Here is a 17,404-nt window from a genome sequence, read left to right on the forward strand (position 1 = left end):
AAGACAGCGGCGTGCCCGCGGACACTATTTAAGGCCTGCAGGTCGCGGACGGCCTCGCCTGATTGGCTGAGGAATCATCTGCAGACACAGGTGGTTCCAATGGTGGAATCACCTGTGTCGTTACAGCTGCTGCTCATAGCAGCTGAAACAGATTCTATAAATACACCTTAACCTTCTAATTAATGTACAGATTCCCCATTTTACCTCGTTATAATGCGACTATACTCTTAAAAAGCTGTGGGATCTCACTCGCAGGCAGCAGCTTGATTTCATGCTTTCTTGCTTGTACTGAAAATCGATTTCCCTCCATCTGGAGATCACAGCATGTCCTCCCCATGCCTCTACAACCCCCCCGTATCGACAAACGCAGGGCGCAAAGCTCCATCTCGCCGCCCTTCCTTCTTTTATGCTCAAACCAAACAGAGCTGTCCGTCCTGATTGATCGCTCCACAACGGCGAGACAACAATACCAAGTTTGTGGCGTCGACTCGCAGCTGAACACAAAATCAACCAGAAAAAGCTGTGGTTTTTTTCTTTTTAAAGCAGGAGTTTCTCAGCTTCTCATGAGATATAATAATTACTTCTCGCTGGAGTCTCCGCAGCCCATCCTTCCTCTGGATGTTTTGATTTTGGAACTGGGTCACCTCTAAAGTGATGGAAGTAATTAAACTGGAAGATCAAAAAAAAAGGGGTGGGGGGTGGGGTTCTGAGCCGGTAACCGTGGATTTGTTGTGCACTCGTTTGTGTTCTCTGGAAATTAAGGACACCCATCCCTTCATCCATCCATAAGATATGCATTCCTCATCCGGTCCTGGAGTCTATCCCATCAGATGAGACAGGGATACACCCTGGAAATGTCACCAGTCTGTCACAGTCCACGCACGCACGCACGCCCAGGCACCCCCAACAGGAGCCTGTAAGTGGATGTTTGTAGACTCCACAGAGCCTGAGACGATGCTACCACTGTCCATGATGTCAATAAAGGGTGTTGAGGGGGAGGACTGAGCCAGTCATTGAGGATTTTGAGGAATGACACAGCTGCAGTTTCCAATAAAGAGTTGGGAAAAAACAGGAGAGTTAAGGAGGGGGGGGGGGGTACTCCTAGAGGTGTGTAGAACAGTGCCTGGGATCATATGACACAATAGTTCATTCTCCTGTGTGTGTGTGTTTTAGTGAAACTCAGGTGTTTGGTTGATAAAGTGAAAGATAAAGTGACAGTGAAAACCCTTTTTCCAGCATTTTGCTTCATGAATGTTTGCGTTCTGGCCCCTTATTTAGTATTCATGGGGTATCTAAACACTTTAAGTGCTGCTGAAGGAATCTGCCTTTAATGAGCTTTTTTTTTTTCTCCTCCAGGAAACAAAGAGGTTTCATCAATCTTGAGGTTATGCGAGCTGCCACATCAAACCATCTACCAGCGCTACGGTGACGGACACAGACGTCTCACAAAGACACACAAACGTTGCAGCATGAAAAGAAAGTGTGTGTGTGTGTGTGTTTGTTCGGGGGGGATTTGGAGAGAGAATTGATCAAAAGATGCCACAAAACTTCAAAAAGTGACCAAATCACACCGATTCAACAGCAATCCACTCGGTGTAGCTCTGTGAATGGTGCAGTGTGTGTGTGTGTGTGTGTGTGTGAGGGAGAGGTGTTGTCATGAGAGGTAGGCAGGTGAGGAGAGAGACGGAGAAGACGTGTCGCAGTGCCCTCAGGACGTCTCTTCTTTCTGAGCAGCTGTTGTCTGAGAGCTGGAGGCAGCACTGCGGCGCCCTGTCAGCTCCTTCTCCCACAGAAGCCCCCGTGCATGCAAAACAGGCTCAGGCTGCCCCCTCTCCTTGGCCACGCTTGATCCACCTCCCCGCCACCTTTCCTCTCCGGTCACAAACATTCTCTTTATTTTCTGAAGCCAGAGTCTGCATTCGATTCAATTTCTAGCTGTCAAACGTCCCCCTTTAATGGCGACAACAGGCTCCAGCGCGCTGACGAGCAAACGGAGACAATTTTACGGGAAGGAGCGTTTCAAGGGCGGCGTGCGATAAAAAAAACAAAAAAACAAAAGCAAACAGAAAATGTATTGTTGATTTCAGCTTTTGCGACGTGAGGCGCATGAATTCATCACCCAGATAGATAAAATGAAAATGTTCTGTTTGCCCTGGTGAGGCAATTCAACAGCGGACGCGTCAACAACGCTTATGGCGGCTTGCTTTAAAAAAGGAGCGACTTCCTGTTTTAAACCCAACCTCGTAAACGATCTTAGTTGCGTTTTTAATTTCTAATCTATGCACGAATGTGCATGTCCAGGGTGCCTGATGACGTGTGGCCTGCTCCGGACGCTGCTCTTGAGTCTTCGGGGACGTTGAAACATCACTTTGCATTTGATTTGATTACCCTCCGCTCTCGCGGTTTGAGATGGGAGGGAGATGTAAATGATGACATGCTTTGCATTTTGAAAGAATTAGCCACCACTGAGTCCTGATATCATGACTCCTGGAGGTACAAAACCAATAAAAGCCACTTCCCTGCATCACCTCATCTGCTATCAGACATTGTCTCATATTGAAGGTCATTGATGATATTGCTCAAAATAGATTGAAACAAATAGCTGAGGGCGCGGGACGATGTCTCACTCTTAAGCGTGAAAGGAATCTGATGACTAGAAGGTGGAGTCGGTTAAATTGAGTTTGCCGGCTTCGACTTTTAAATTGAAGCATTTGCCGGAGATGGTGGTAGAGGTGGAGGAGAGGCAGTGGGGAATACCAAAATCTGCCCAGCCGGCGTGAGCGAGGACAGAGTGAGCGCTCGTAAATTGTGACCTAGCTAAAGCTTTTACACAAGTGCGTTATTATCACTAAACAGGGTATTTGTGTGGGATTGATGTTACATAAAGGTGGACAGAAACATGATGAAACATGAAGACAATTTGTTCGTGTAATTTATAGAATGGCATCAGGGTCAGGGCAGGTCTGGTGTTCTCTAAAGTTCTGGTGTCGTCCTAATCCAATTAATCTGCCGGGCGCCAGGCCCTCATATATGTCCCATATATCTGAGTCACCCCATAAATCCTTTCCCCATTTCATGCTGGTGAGAAACAAGCCAACAACAAGCAGCCCGGGGTCAGTTTATAAGCCTCTGCATGGCAGTGAGCAGTCCTGTCGCTGCATTGATGCTTTTTTTACCGTCCTGTCCAGGACTCCCTCTGTACCATCTGCTCTCCTGGGACGTCCTCCACGTTCTTCACCCTGCTGGGTATCCCTCCCGGGGATGGCGTGGCCCTTAGACAGAAACATAATATGACCTTGGGTGACATCAGAAGACTTGCAATGTATTAAATGTTGTTTATGTCATTATTTATTGCTGCCACAGATGTCCCTTCCAGATATTGATCAGGGAAAACCACTGGGATTGCAGCTGTGGAAATGGTTGTGAAACAGCACTAACTGGTGACTTTTGCAGGTTAAAAATTTAAACCACAAACAATGAAACTGTGCAATTGATGGTGACGAGCTGTTACTGCAATACTGAGCCGGGATTGATGACAAATTAATTTAATGTAAAGATCAGTTTGGAAACGAGATTAACGCTGAATCGCGGCTGATTTCTGCCACCCAGTGGTCATTCATCGGCATTACGCTATTCACACCAATTCACATATCTTTGTTAAATGACAGGAAATAATTTTGAAACCTATACTTTGATGAATCAACAGCATATAAATAAACGAGGAGCCGGCCGCAGGAGTTTGTCACAGCCTAATAATTTTAAATAGGCGGCCTGTCATAAACAAGCTGTCTTCTTAGGAAAGTTTGACTCATTCGTGAATCAGAGAGCAAATGTTTCCTGCTCTGCGTTATTGTCAGTGATAATAACGTCCAACCACAAGTATTTCGACACCAAATATGTCATGTCATAGTTATGTCAGCATGAGCTGTTCAACCGCTCTTTTATTCATAATTATTTTTTTTAAAGATAGAAAATAGGAGTATGTGGACGATAGATAAGATTAACCACATAAATGCACGGTTTGTCACCAGGTAAAACCACCGGAGAGGCCTCCGACTGGCCCCGTGTTTCTTTCCTGTATCTGCAGCAGCAGAACGACCTCAAACTAACAACTAAACGCACCAAATGTCTGCGTGGTTTCTTTCATGGTTTCCCAAACGTAACCACTTCTTAAAACTTTCCTCCTCTGCAGAACCTTTTCCGCAGGAGGGTTTTGTCTCCCCAGCGCGGATTTTTTTTTAAATAGTTCCCCATCCCCCTAATTTAATTTAGATTTTAACCGCATGAGCAACTGGCGGGCCGATCAATAAGTGAAGGCAGCCTGTTGTTCCTAAAAGCGTGTCGTCATCGCGACGGCGGGTGCGGAAGTCGCAGCGCACTTTGCAGAGGATGGGAGTTCTGCCCGGAGACCGCGCAGGGGGACGCGGACAGAACTGTCATCCGAACCTGCAGGTGGAGATGGGTGGCAGCAGGACGTGATCGCCCCGGGCCAGCTCCAGGAGTTTGGCTCCCTTCGCTGCTGCACAACCCCTGTTTGAATACTGGTTCTTCATTGGAAACATGGGCGCGCTGCAGTCCTCACCTGGTCAGAGGGAATATGTGGATCTGGCTGAGAAGACGGGCTGTGAGTACCTCTCACGAGTGCGCGCACGGCCCTTGAATTGCTCAGAATTCGTTAATTTTTACTGGCATTTCTGGTGTGAGGTGTGAGAACCGGAAATGTTTTTTTTTTTTTTTTTTTTTAAATCATACTGTCTTAAAGGGGAATTCCGTCAACGTTTAGATCAGGTCAGATGACGTCAAAGATCAATTTTGGCCTTTTGTCAACCACATGAATAATTTAGCCTGCAAGTTCTTGGGGGGGTGGGTGAAACTTTAACCACTTCCTGTACAAAGGTGGACTTAATAATAGATCAGACTGTAAAAGAAGTAAAAGGAGATGGTGGCAACAAGTGATTTTCATGCAAATTCTGCTCTGAAAGCTGGCGAAATCTGCTCAGAGCTCAGATTCCAAATAAACAGCCAACATGAACCATGTGTGTCTCAGGAAATGGGCTTATTCTACTGTTCCTCTGTGTTTTCAGTTTCAATTGAACAGATTGCAGTGCTGCATAAACGATTCAGGCAGCTGAGCCACAATGATGAAAAGCTGCGGTGAGTTTGATTCCGCCGAATTTCCTCATGATCTTTTATTCCAGTGAAGCGCTTTTCCTCAGAAACGAGCCCTCCGCCTGATGTGGAACCTGTCTGACGAGCTTTTCGACTGTATATACAATGTGCAACCTGCAATCATTGTCTAACAACCGTGTGCCACTCCTTAAAAAATTGCCTTTTTTGCCCTCAGGAGGGAACACTTCATGGCGATCCCCGATCTCGCCTGCAACCCCATCCGCTCCCAGATCATCCAGGCATTCTTTGACAGAAGGTGAGGTCGAGCCTTTCCCCTCCGGTGCGGCGCGAACCTGCGACAAATCCCCCCCTGTTTCCGCAGGAACTTCCACCAGAAGGACGACGGAACGGTGGAGGAGATCAGCTTCGAGCAGTTCCTGGTGGTCATGTCCCACTTCAGGCCCCCGTCTCCGCACATGACCGAGGAGCAGCGCGAGAGCGTCAGGAGGGACAAACTGAGATGTGTGTGTCTGTCAGGCCGAGCGCGTGTCTGCCGTTACCTTAACTAGCGTCTGTCGGCGTTGACAGCAGCGTGTTTGTCTGCAGTTTTATTCAACATGCACGACACTGACAACGACGGGATGATAACGCTGGAAGAATACAGACACGTGAGTCTCCGCTGGGAGTAAAACGGGGTTTACCCTAAAATAAATGTAGACGTGATCTCACACTTAAACACTGGAAGCCTTCGGTGTGGTCGGAGGCACAGAAAACACAAAGTTAAACAGTAATTATCAACCCTGGAAACAATAATCACTTCTATATTGTGCCGCTAGCGCGCAGGAGAGTGTGGGAAACTTTACTTTCTGTCCAGGTGGTGGAGGAGCTGCTGTCTCGCAGCGGCGCCCTGGGGAAGGAGACCGCCAAAAGCATCGCCGACGCCGCCATGTTGGAGGTGGCCAGCATTTCGATGGGTCACATGGTACGTCAGGAAATCAGTCTGTTGTCAGCCGCCTCTAACCCAGCCTGCCTAACGTCCCTCCCCCCCTCCACAGGAGCCTGATGAGTTCTACGAGGGAATAACCTTCGAGCATTTCCTCAAGGTCGGTATATGCAGGACACTTTTTTTGTTACACATGTCTTCATGTCTGACGTGGATCCGTCTCTCTCTTCAGCTGCTGGGAAGCTTCGAAATTGAATCAAAAATGAGCATTCGCTTTCTGAACATGGACACGTCCACCCTGTGCAAGTGAGCGCCGTGCTGACGGAGCTGCAAACGCAGCGTGAAATAAAAGCCTTAAACACTTTTCACTAACTATGCACACACACAGGAAATGTGTACACTGTGGCTGTACTAACCAGAGTTTACTTAAGTCCTATAAGTTAACCAACTCTTGACGTGTTAGTACTTCAAAATGCAATATTGAAACGTCTAGTTGGACCCTATGCATGTAAGCTTTATGCCATAGACGAATAATGATATTCAGGGATACATACAGATGTGTGTAGAGACAGGAATTAAATCATCTTTTTTTCCTTTTTTTTGTTGTGACATAATATGACGTTTGGTGCATGGACCATGCGCTGCATTTGCACAATAAAAACACCCTGTGAAGCAGGAATGAGGTCAGTGTCTGATTTCCGAAGCTCGAATCCTTCTGCAAAAGTCTTCTTGAGAAAATGATGTCATGCTTATTATATCCACATTTTTTTCTGTCGCAGGTTTTCTAAAATAACCACAGCAAAAGGGGGGATTTATAAATACATAGTTGTCATCGTTCAGCGCCCTTGGCGTGTGCTGCCCCCTAGTGTTCGGGAAAAGCAAAGAACGTCTAAGGATAAGGCCCAAAAACCAGTTTACCAGTTGCAATAAAATGCAATTTGTGGTATTTGTGGTTCCCTTTTCATCTTGTCCGTGCTTGTGCTCAGAGTCTGATAGCCACCTCGTGTTTTAGTGAAGAATATCTCAACTATCTACAAAGTGGATAATGAGTTTGTGGAAGTGTCTTTTTTCTTTTTGCTCTAAATGCTTCTGTAATTAGCATCTAAGCGTGTGTGTAGGTGCAGTTGTTTTGCCAGTAATCTGCAGCTCGTCAGTCGTCTTATTCAGGCGTCTTATTCAGCTCCAGTGTGATGCTGTCCTAAGGTACCCTCTGTCTTCCTCTAAATAGAGCATAACAGGGAACTTGCTTTGTGACTTGAAGTGAATTCCCCGTCGAGGTCCAGTTTCCTGAGAAGCCATGAGCTGAGGAAAGTTCACTCCAGCGCTGCTTTATTCTGACAATACCGAGGTTCTGGTGTCTGTGGGGGGGGGGGGGGGGCGGAAAGGTTGCCCCTTCTTACGCTGCATCCTGCCCTTCGCCACCCTCCGTCACCGGAACGCTTTTGTGAGCCAACGCTTGTTCGCACCTTGTGACCGACCAGACAGCCCAGTTTCATGAAATCTTTCCTATCTGATCCGCTGGACACATGCGTCACCCGGAGTTGATATCACACCGTCAGCGTCTCAGCAGCTTCCTGATTTTCTTTTGCCCCCGATGGAGCGAGTCCGTGCACAACGCCGCTCCTATATTGAGTAACAGTCACATTTCTGTCCTGCCAAAGGCGTTTAAACTGAAAACACACGTGTTTTTTCCACTGGTAAGGAAACGATGGAAGGTAAAAGAAATAAAGGTAAAAGGTCAGGGTGAAGTTTGGCTACAAAGTATTTTTTAATACAAGCAGAATATTACAAATGAAATTAAATATACATAAGTTACATAGTTTTAACCCAGTTGACAGCAGTTATTGTTCTACTGATATGAAAATAAATATTAAATAACATAAATAGGCTTCATTATGCTGCTGGCGTCAGCCTTGGAGCTGATTTTCAGTCTTTTTCAGTCCCCTGAGGTAAAAGGTCGCAAGGTCATCCTCAGAAAAGCTGCACATTCCTCTTCATCCTCCCTGCACACACGTTGCTCTTCAGCATCCGTATTTCTCTCATAACATTTGACAGGAACTCTTTGTAGGTCTTCAGGACCACGCAGCCGTAGACCTTCTGCTGGAAGATGTTCTGACGCGGGGGCGGCTTCGTCGGGGCCCCCTTAGGCCCCGGCCCCGGCAGGTTGGGGTAGAGGCTCTGGTACAGGCTGTTGACCACGCTGGCCAGGTTCCTGTTGCGACCGCGGACGACGTCGAGCAGGGACAGCAGCGCGCTGGTGGGCGGCTGCAAGTCGCTCTGCTGCTCGTACACGCGTCTGAAATGTGGGAAGAAGGCTCGTAGTTGGGTGGAGATGCTCGCTATCCTGTCTGACTGCTCCAAGCCGGAGATGTTGGGCACAGGAATGTCGCTCGGCGACACCTTGCAGAAGAACTCGGACATTTCTCCCTGAGACGCTTTCTGCAACGCAGGAGAAGGTAAAATAAAGATGAGAACAGCAAAGGTCGTTCTGTTAACCTTGAGGTCTAAGAGCGACAGGAACGTGAGCAGATCTTTGAAATTCCAGGAAAAACAACCCTTTTATTGAAGCATAATCCGCAAATTTGAGTTCATCAATGTACCTCGGTCTCAATTTAACACACTTCAGTTGCGACACGTTTCACGCTGCAGAGCTGAAGTTAAAAAGTTTTGTGCACTCACGTATGTTTTGATGAGGTCTGCAGATTCCTTATGAACGAGCCGCGTGATCTTCAACGTCTGCTGCACCAGAGCGCAGTCCTGGGCGCCGCTCGCCATCACGCCTCCGGTGGAATCGACAGCCACAGCCAGCCGGAGGCAGAGCAGAGCTGAGGAGAAAGGAAGTGGTGAACCTCGGGAGGCAGCAGGAACCTCAGCCTTAACTTTGCAAGCAGGTGGAAAAAGTGCAGCAGGAGTCTGAAGGGTTGTGATCTCATGACAGATGTTTTAGGACAGAACTCAGAAAAACAAACTCAAAGCTGTTCAGAGCAGGACGTGAAAGAGGGATCAAAGAAGGCGTCGACACTAACCTGCCGCCGCTTCCATCCACAGTTGGAGATGCACGCTCTTCACATGACCATTCATTCTCCGCTCTGTCACTTGCAAATCGCACCGACTCGTCATAATCACGCTGCTTTCAAAGTTTTTTAAAAGACAGAAACCGCACGCAGGAGGAAATGACGTGGTGTTTGTGAGGCAACCAAATTTCCCAGAATTTCCTCCTTTTATTTCAAGAGAGACCTTTTTTTTTTCTTCAAGTGGACAACGTTCAGACACGTCCTTTCACAGAGGAGACATGTGAGGACGTCGTTTTTATGCAGCAGCGAGACGTGCACAGGTGACGCCCGCCTCCCTGCGGCCCAGATCAGGAGATGGGTCATCACAGCTAAAAAAGTACAACTCCTGAAATAGTTTGTCAGCCCGGCTGCAGCATTCAAACATTTCAGCTGAACTTTACTCCCCCTCCCACAACGTGCGCCATGTTTGAGTGCAGGAAGCTCACAGGAAGTGCATTTCTCAATCAGAAAATCTCACAAGTGCGTAAATGGGAGCGGGGGGGCGTCGCTAAAGACGGTAATAAGTCGCTGTCGCCACACTTCGAGGTCAGCGCGGCGGCCTGTCAGATGATGAGTTCATCCTAAATCGATGGTGCTGATGACGGTGGCGGCGGCGATCATGTCGCATTCCTGGGTGGTTAGAGGAACTGAAGCAATGGCCCAAGTGTGACAACAACATCGCGGAGTTTTTTCAACTCTGTAGCATCCACTTCTGCACATGGTGCCCTTTGACCTCCTGCAGCTCCTCTTTTATTGATTATTAGTATTATGGGTTGGATAGCTGGATGGATGGATGGATGGATGGATGGATGGATGGATGGATGGATGGATGGATGGATGGGTGGGTGGGTGGATGGAGGGGTGGATGGATGGATGGATGGAGGGGAGGGTGGGTGGGTGGATGGATGGATGGGTGGATGGATGGATGGATGGATGGATGGGTGGATGGATGGAGGGATGGGTGGATGGATGGGTGGGTGGGTGGGTCATTCCTGCCTTAAACATCCAAACTTGAGCTGAACCTGCTGGGAGGGGAAAACCAGCCACACCAGCATCATTCTCCAGGTTAAAAGGTGGTGAACCACTGTAGCCTCAGACACAGTGGGGGCTTTCCAGTTCTGCAGACATCAATAGTCAGGGAAACAACAGATAGATCTGTGTGTGTGTGTGTGTGTGTGTGTGTGTCTGTGTGTGTGTCTGTGTGTGTGTGTGTGTGTGTGTGTGTGTGTGCAGCAGGTGTGTGAATAAAAATGCATCATTCAAACAATTTTAACAGAAGCATAAACTGGTGTAGCGCCACTTCCTTCTCACCTTCTGTTCCTTTTTCAAGGTTCTGGTTTTCACATGTTAGGGTGTGTGAGTGTGTGAGATAGAGAGTGTGTGAGATAGAGTTTACAGTAAATCACGATAATATCGTTTGTAGGTCAGCGTTCACACCAAAGCAGATTTCAGTTAAGTCTGGTACCACATGAGAGAGTTGCAGGGAAACAGAGACGACCAGGACCGACTCTCACATGACGCAGGATGTCGACTCACTCAGGTTTTCTTTCAACAGATTCTCTTTTATTTTGTCTTTGCTGCACAGGAAATGGTGAACACGCGTGTGAAGAGGAAAATCCCCTGTATTCTAACTAAACACACCTTTGAATGAACAAAAAAAATGGACACAACTTCATCTCATTGTGAAGCTCTCCGGCAGACCTCGCTCCCACCGCCTTTGTTTCTGCTGTGTTGTCACGTGTGACCCCACTGAGCTCGCGCTCGTTTTCAGAGAGTGTAAAAGCCCCAAAAATGCTTCCGAGCGCACGGCAGCATCAGAGCCTTCAGGCTGTATTGCCATCGGAAATGGAATGTTGATGTATTCCTCTGTTCAAGGTCAGGCCGGGGGGGTCAAAGGTCAACCCTGTGAGGAACATCATTAATACACACTGTGGCTCTGGCGCGGAACAAAAAGAGAAAAAACCTGCGTAAGTCCACCATATCAAACAAGGTTTCCAAAACCCCACCTGTGATAAAATAGCATTTATATTTAATATACAGGCCTCTTTTCTTTTTTTTTTTAGAGGAATTCACTGGACGGGGAACTCTAAATATATCTGGGGGGGGGGGGGGGTCTGACTCAGAGGAGCTTCCAAAATGTTTGTAAAAATCAATCGTTTCTCCGAGACAAACACCACAAGGCTAAAGGTGATATTAGAAATCAAGCACCAAACTATTACTTTTCCATTTACGACAAATGGAACATTGTGCAGCCCGTTCAAAGACCATGAACCTGGCAAATAATAAAGGATAAAAAAAGAAATTTAGATGATTAGAAACTGCTCAGAGTGTGGTCTGGACCCATCTTTGTGTTTGCTTTCCTTGTTAGGAGACATTTGTGGTTCCGTTTTCCAGTTTTTGTACAATCTGAGAGTCCAACTGCATCAGAAAAGCAAAAAAAAACCCAACAAAACAGGCAGAAATTGTATCGTTAAGCTCTGATAGACCAGGATCTAACTATATTCTCATGTACAAATATTCATATCAAAAGTTATACAGCACAATTCTCAACATTTTCCTTTACAAGAACTTTGATTAGTGAATATTAAATGATTCACGCGCTTGGATGGACGAAAAAAAAAAAAGTGCCGCTTCATCAAATTAAACACAGAAATAACAAACACGGAGCTAAAATCTGCTTCAGGCACAACTTAAATAAAGGCATTTGTGAAATTATCAAATATGGCGCTTATGTTCAGTTTCCATAGCCTTAAAACAAACCGACAGGAGGAGAAAAAAAAAAAAAAAGAGCTTTTATTTACAAACAGCTAAAAACTCTTGACAGATTCATGCGTCACTTCACAACCTGAATTTGTCTTTTTAAAGTGCATGCAATAATAAGCGGCTGTACCCGGCAGGATCTCCAGAAGGTTCGATCGAGCCGACGCCAACTGACCCTAACGCAGCGGAGAGGAGGAGGAGGAGGAGGAGGAGGAGGAGGAGGAGGAGGAGGAGGTCGGCCGGAGGAGAGAGGGAGCGCGGGAATACTGGATGCAGAAGCACAACATGGAGGTACAACGGAAAGCCTCTGGATGAACGAACCCCACCCCAAACGGCGATATTCACATTCAGAGCAGAAAATGAGGAGAACGGCGAAAATCAAAGAGCCAAAGCAGCTTAGCAACGCGCGGGATCCCCGCAGCTCACATTCCACAATGTCCCTTCACGAAAACGCGCACGCTGAGCATCGTACAAACGCGTCGGGCTTCGACTCCAGCATATCAAAGTGCCAGTTCTACTAAAATTTCCTGATTTATTCGATTCGTACAAAAAAAAGGAGGAGATGCCGCGGGGGCGCGGGAGAGTTCCCGACAGAGAGAAGCTGGACTTGTGCCGCCGTAGGTTCCTTCGCTTCCGAGGAGAAGTCCGGCGACGCCTCCACTCGAGGACGCGGTATCGGGGAGGAGGAAAGCGACGGAGAAAGTGGATGCGGAAAGGGCGGATATGTCGTCCTCTACCGGGGGGGAAAAAATCCACTTTCATCTGTTGTCTTCTTTGGGGAAGTCCAGAGATCCCAGGCTTCCGAAACCGAGGCCGCTGCTCTCCGTGTCAAAGCTGTTCATTTCTCTGTCCTGACGCTCAAACAAGTGCTTGATCCTCTCCGTGCGCTCCTTCTGCAGCGCCGCCAGCTCCTCTTCCATCTGTCGGGGGAAAACAAACAAACGCGAGTGGGTCGTCACACCTTCATTTTAACGCCCTTTATTGGGTTAGCTTTGGCTAATGCTAGCTGTTTCTGAACACTTTACATCAGATCCTCAACTGGTCTCCCTCTGGGTCCACAAACGTGACGTGAGCGCCAATCAAATGGTAATTTGCATGGCTGACACCTGGGTGGCTGAAAGAAGTTATATTTTTCAAAATAAAAGGCATGAAATGCGGATTAAAATTAATTTCCTTTTTTTGACCAGTTGAGCGACCCAGCTAGAACAGGCCCGTGACCCACCAGTTGAGAACCACTGCTTTACTTTGTTCTTTCTGGAGAGTTACTATGGAGATCGCTCATCTTTCCTCCTATTGTCCAGCTAAAAAAGGTTGTGCACAATCTGAGAGCTCTTGTCTGATGACCTTCTGCCTGATTGTTGACCCGGCGGAGGCTGCAGAGCTCCAGCATCGACAGTCCCGTCAGTCTGATGTAATGAACGCTGACGCCTCTAGGGGTCAGCAGCGGTGCAACAATTCTCCCATCGATCCCGCGGCTGTCAGGGTGACGTCGCCACAGAGGTGACGTCTGCTCCCTCGCGCCTTTCATCGCATTTTAGGCCACAGTCTTCTAACAGCGTCGCTCTTACCTTCTGTTCTAGGTGCGCTCTGCGTATGGAGACCTTCTGCTCAAGTTTTTGCAGCTCTCGCTCGTGTTGGGCCTCCATCTGCGCCTTGGTTTTGCTCTGGTAGGCGTCCAGGAGCTCCATCTCCTGCTTCAGCTGCTGCATCAGCGCCTGGCGCTCGGACTCCTGCTTGGCCTCTAAACGCATCTGGTGTGGCAGAGAGGCAGACAGATCAGAGGCCCGTTTCCAAAGATGCTTTACAAGAGCAGCGTGGCCTCGTACCGCCTGTGAGGCCATCATCTCGTTGATGCTCTGCTCGTACTGCTCGGCCAGGATGGCCAGTTTGCGGGTCTGCTCCTCTTTGAGGCCCTTCAGGATGCTCTTATGGTCGCCTTTGGGGGAGACCTCCAGCTGATGGTTCCGGAGAGCCTTGTACTGCTTGTTCTGGACTTTGCAAGTGTCCTGGAACTGCTTCTTGATCTGCATCTCGAGTGTCTGCCGAGGTGAAATCGGTTCAAGAGGTGGTTTTAGTGACTGTGATGCCACACAGCTGCATGATTACACATGTTTTGAAGCTGACTGGATGTGAGGGGACTAAATCGCGGCTTAAGAGAGGCTTTTGGGGCACCTTGAGGTTCCTGGGCTGCTGACGCTGCTCCAGGGTGTGTTTCCTGTGAAGCTCCTGCTGCCGCCGGCTGTTGTACTCCTCCTGGTTCTCCAGCTCCGTCTGATGCTGCAGGCGCATGAGTTCGGTGCGCAGCTTCTGCAGCATCTGCAGCTGCCTCCGCTCCATGTCCTGCGTGGACTCGTCCTGCCGGATCATCAGGGCGTGCTCCATCTCCTTCTGGGTCCTTTTCTTGTTCAGCTCCTGCGGAGGAAAAACGGGGGAAGGAGGAACGAGCGGTTGAGGTCAAGGTCGCCGCCGACTTGCGCTCGCTTACAAACATCCTGATTTTGAAGCAAAAATTCACGACTTAATTTTGTCTGGGAGGTCAGAGGTCGCCTAGTAAAGAGGAAACCCATCCAAACGTGTGCGAGGAGCACTGGTGTCACCTCTCGCAGCTGCTCCTGCTCCATTTCGTGCCTCTTGATGAGGCTCCGGCGTTTGAGCGCCCTGCAGCTGCGGTCGTACACCAGCCTCTGCTGGGCCAGCAGGTGAGCCTCGTCCTCGGCCTGGGAGCGCTGTATCGTCTCTTTGTGCCTCGACAGGCGCTCCTGCTTCTCTTCCTTGGGTGTACAAGGGTCTTCGCTCATCTCCTATAAGACATATATTTTTGAAAAGAAACCTTTTTTTTAATGGTGGTGAGCTTCCTTTTGATATTTACCTCTTTGATCTTGTCTTTACAAAGCCTGTACTCCTTTTTCTGGCTCTCTAAAAAGGCCGTCAGCTCTTTCTTCTGCTGAGCCACAATCTGTTGCTGGATCCTCCTCTCCTCGGCTACAGCTGACTTCATCTGTGGGGAGACAATCAAACACTCAAACCCTGACCGGGCGAATCCAGCTCGTACTGAAGCCAGCCACGTACTTCTTTGTCCGTCTGAGCCGTGTGCCGTTTAGCCAGACGTTCCAGCTCTATATAAGTGTTGTTGGCGTGCGTCTCCAGTTCCTTCTGCAGCCGGAGCCTGTGCTCATCCATCTCGGCCTTAAGCCTGTTCTCCAGGGCGATCAGCTGCTTCTGGTGCTGCCGCCGCATGCGCTTGTACCCAGACATCTGCTCCCGCAGCTCAAAGTCCTGCTCATGCTCCTGGATCTACCTGATGACCTGGACGGCACGACACAGGAAGCAGGAAGTAGAAAAGGAAGGCAGGGAGAAACGCTACAGCTGTGGGATCATTAGGAACCCGAGAAGACGATGAATAACACAGAAGTGGTTTGGGTTTGCGCGCTAACCGCGTGTTTGTGCCACACTGTCACACAAAAGAGCCAGAATCCATCTGTTGATGGAGACATGGCGGCGCTTTTTCAAAAAATGAGTGAACAACGGGGTGAAAAAAAACGCACAACAGGGCAGAATCTGCACGATGCGACCGTCCGGGATGGACCCGGCCGAGGTCTGCGAGGAGAAGGCATCAATGAAACGCGGGCATTAAACAGCAGAGGCAGAGAGGGGAGCCGAGGATGGAAAAGATGACATCCATTAACAGGATCTGGTTGCCATGACTACAGATGTACAGCTGAGAACACAGACACCCCTTCCCTCACCCTCTTCATACACCCCACCCCCCTCCCCATCGCCACCATCACCCCGTCAGCGCGCACACGCACTCACACACACACGCTTGCTGTGACACGCACGGGCGCGCGCGCGCGCGCGCTCTTTTCTATGCAAACCGGATGAGAGCCGCGTACCAAAGATGCTGATGTGATGGTGCCAATGTGTTCGCGGATCTTGCAGTCGAGAGACCGGCTCTGGTGAGAAGTAGGCCGCAGCTCTGGCCTGGTGTCCCTGTGCACAGCCTCATCCCTCATGCAAGCATGGTCCTGCAGGAGGGGAGTAAATGGAGGAGATAGTGGGGCTGGGTGCTTCCCAGGCCCGAAGCACTCGCTCTTTCTGCTCTGTTTGCCGAATCTCCCTGAATGCAGCACACGTCCAGCCTCAAACGCATCCTTCCCCCGCTACTGTCTGCAAGTTCTTCCTGACAGAGAAAAGGGCATTGCCAAACACCACCGCGGAGGCAGCTGCTGGATGGAGCCTTTTTTATGGCGTCCCAGGATGAACCAAAAAGCTCCGGCAGATGAGGGTAAATTATGCAATGCCTACCAGTGATAAAAAGAAAGCTGAGGGACGTGTTTCGGTGCCATTCTCCTTTTCCGTTTCAGAATGCAAGAAATGTTTGGAAGGAAAAATACGTTCCCGGTGTTCCAGTGATCGCGCTTGGTGCCATTTCGGTGGTGGTGTCTATCAGATAAGGCACATCCGAACATGGTTTTCCCTCGAATCTGTCGCTTGATGATCCGTTTGTATTCCACTTGAATTTCTGCCCTACATTTACAGCGCACTTGGTCATGGTAGGTGGTTCTGGTGCCTTCTATTCATCTCGTTCCTCCGTCCCTCGTCTACACTCCCCCTTCCTTTAAAGAGACACCGCATTACTACAGGCGCGTCTCAGAGAGCGTCAAGCTACACGCGAGATTCAATTTGAAAATGAATCAACTGACAAATCTAACTAGACAGCCTATTAAGCGCAACCTTGTCGTTGAAATCCCAGGTTAACTCGCAGTCTTCCACCATTGGTACTCAACAAAAGTAGCTACAATGATGTGCGTGCGTGTGTGTGTCGGGGTGAAAACACATTTTTAATTCTAGTATTTATTTGTATTCATTCTGGGATTTTCGGTCCGATGACGAGAGGATAAACTTGGACTTTCTCTGTTTACAAATGGCCACTAGATGTCGACAAAGTCTAAACTGGGTGACTGAGCGCGTTTCTTCGCTGCTGCTGTAACTGCGGTTAAAAACCCTTATTTAAACAAATCTGCACTGTAAACAAGCAACATGAATATTCCCATTCTTTACATTCTTCGTTTTAAATTGTATTGTAAAGTGATAACCAACAGCAAATAAGGGTTTTTCAATTTGAATCTCTCTGATCGGAGCAGCTCATTTAAGGGTGCCAGGGGTCGTGACCTCCACAGACAACACTCCATCGGAGTTTAGGTTAGGTTAAACTGCACATTATCCTTCCCCTTATCTTACTTGTATTGGTGAAAATGAACCGCAGTAGAACACGAAGTTACTGGTCAGGACGTGTCTTTTGGACCTGATATCGCTCCCTGACCGTGGCTGAGATTTACGTCCAGGCTGATCCTCCCCATCTTCTGACCCGCTTGTGCCTCAGAGACTCCGCTCGTTGGTTTACTCGGACCCTTTTGGCTGCTGAATGGAGGTGAAAACTGTCTGTCTGACCCCCATCTCCTTCTGGCCCAGCCTGTCCAGTCCAGGTCACCGGGCTCCAAGAAAGGCTGGAGGCCGAAACTGTAGCATCCAGTTTAGG

General features: G+C 48.6%; 3 protein-coding genes across 3 annotated transcripts; 1 reads left to right on the forward strand and 2 right to left on the reverse strand.

The window, feature by feature from the left end:
* Window positions 1-4,337: 4,337 nt before the first annotated feature.
* tescb (tescalcin b) lies at window positions 4,338-6,731 on the forward strand. The gene is made up of 8 exons (XM_003965495.3): window positions 4,338-4,624; window positions 5,085-5,154; window positions 5,345-5,425; window positions 5,492-5,631; window positions 5,716-5,777; window positions 5,984-6,091; window positions 6,165-6,212; window positions 6,285-6,731. The coding sequence occupies exons 1-8, from the start codon at window positions 4,561-4,563 to the stop codon at window positions 6,360-6,362; spliced, it is 651 nt and encodes a 216-aa protein (XP_003965544.2). The 5' UTR covers window positions 4,338-4,560; the 3' UTR covers window positions 6,363-6,731.
* A 1,076-nt stretch (window positions 6,732-7,807) lies between these two features.
* Window positions 7,808-9,378, reverse strand: m17 (IL-6 subfamily cytokine M17). Its single transcript, XM_003965542.3, has 3 exons — window positions 9,079-9,378; window positions 8,732-8,877; window positions 7,808-8,491 (listed from the first exon to the last, which is right to left on the reverse strand). Exons 1-3 carry the CDS (start codon window positions 9,170-9,172, stop codon window positions 8,024-8,026), a joined length of 708 nt encoding a protein of 235 aa, XP_003965591.2. The 5' UTR covers window positions 9,173-9,378; the 3' UTR covers window positions 7,808-8,023.
* Window positions 9,379-10,651: 1,273 nt separating this feature from the next.
* taok3b (TAO kinase 3b) lies at window positions 10,652-16,490 on the reverse strand. The gene is made up of 8 exons (XM_029838082.1): window positions 15,759-16,490; window positions 14,935-15,171; window positions 14,735-14,863; window positions 14,463-14,666; window positions 14,038-14,277; window positions 13,692-13,904; window positions 13,434-13,616; window positions 10,652-12,785 (listed from the first exon to the last, which is right to left on the reverse strand). Exons 2-8 carry the CDS (start codon window positions 15,118-15,120, stop codon window positions 12,624-12,626), a joined length of 1,317 nt encoding a protein of 438 aa, XP_029693942.1. The 5' UTR covers window positions 15,121-15,171; window positions 15,759-16,490; the 3' UTR covers window positions 10,652-12,623.
* Between the last annotated feature and the right edge of the window lie 914 nt (window positions 16,491-17,404).

Source organism: Takifugu rubripes, chromosome 6, assembly GCF_901000725.2.
Source record: "Takifugu rubripes chromosome 6, fTakRub1.2, whole genome shotgun sequence".
Taxonomy (NCBI): domain Eukaryota; kingdom Metazoa; phylum Chordata; class Actinopteri; order Tetraodontiformes; family Tetraodontidae; genus Takifugu; species Takifugu rubripes.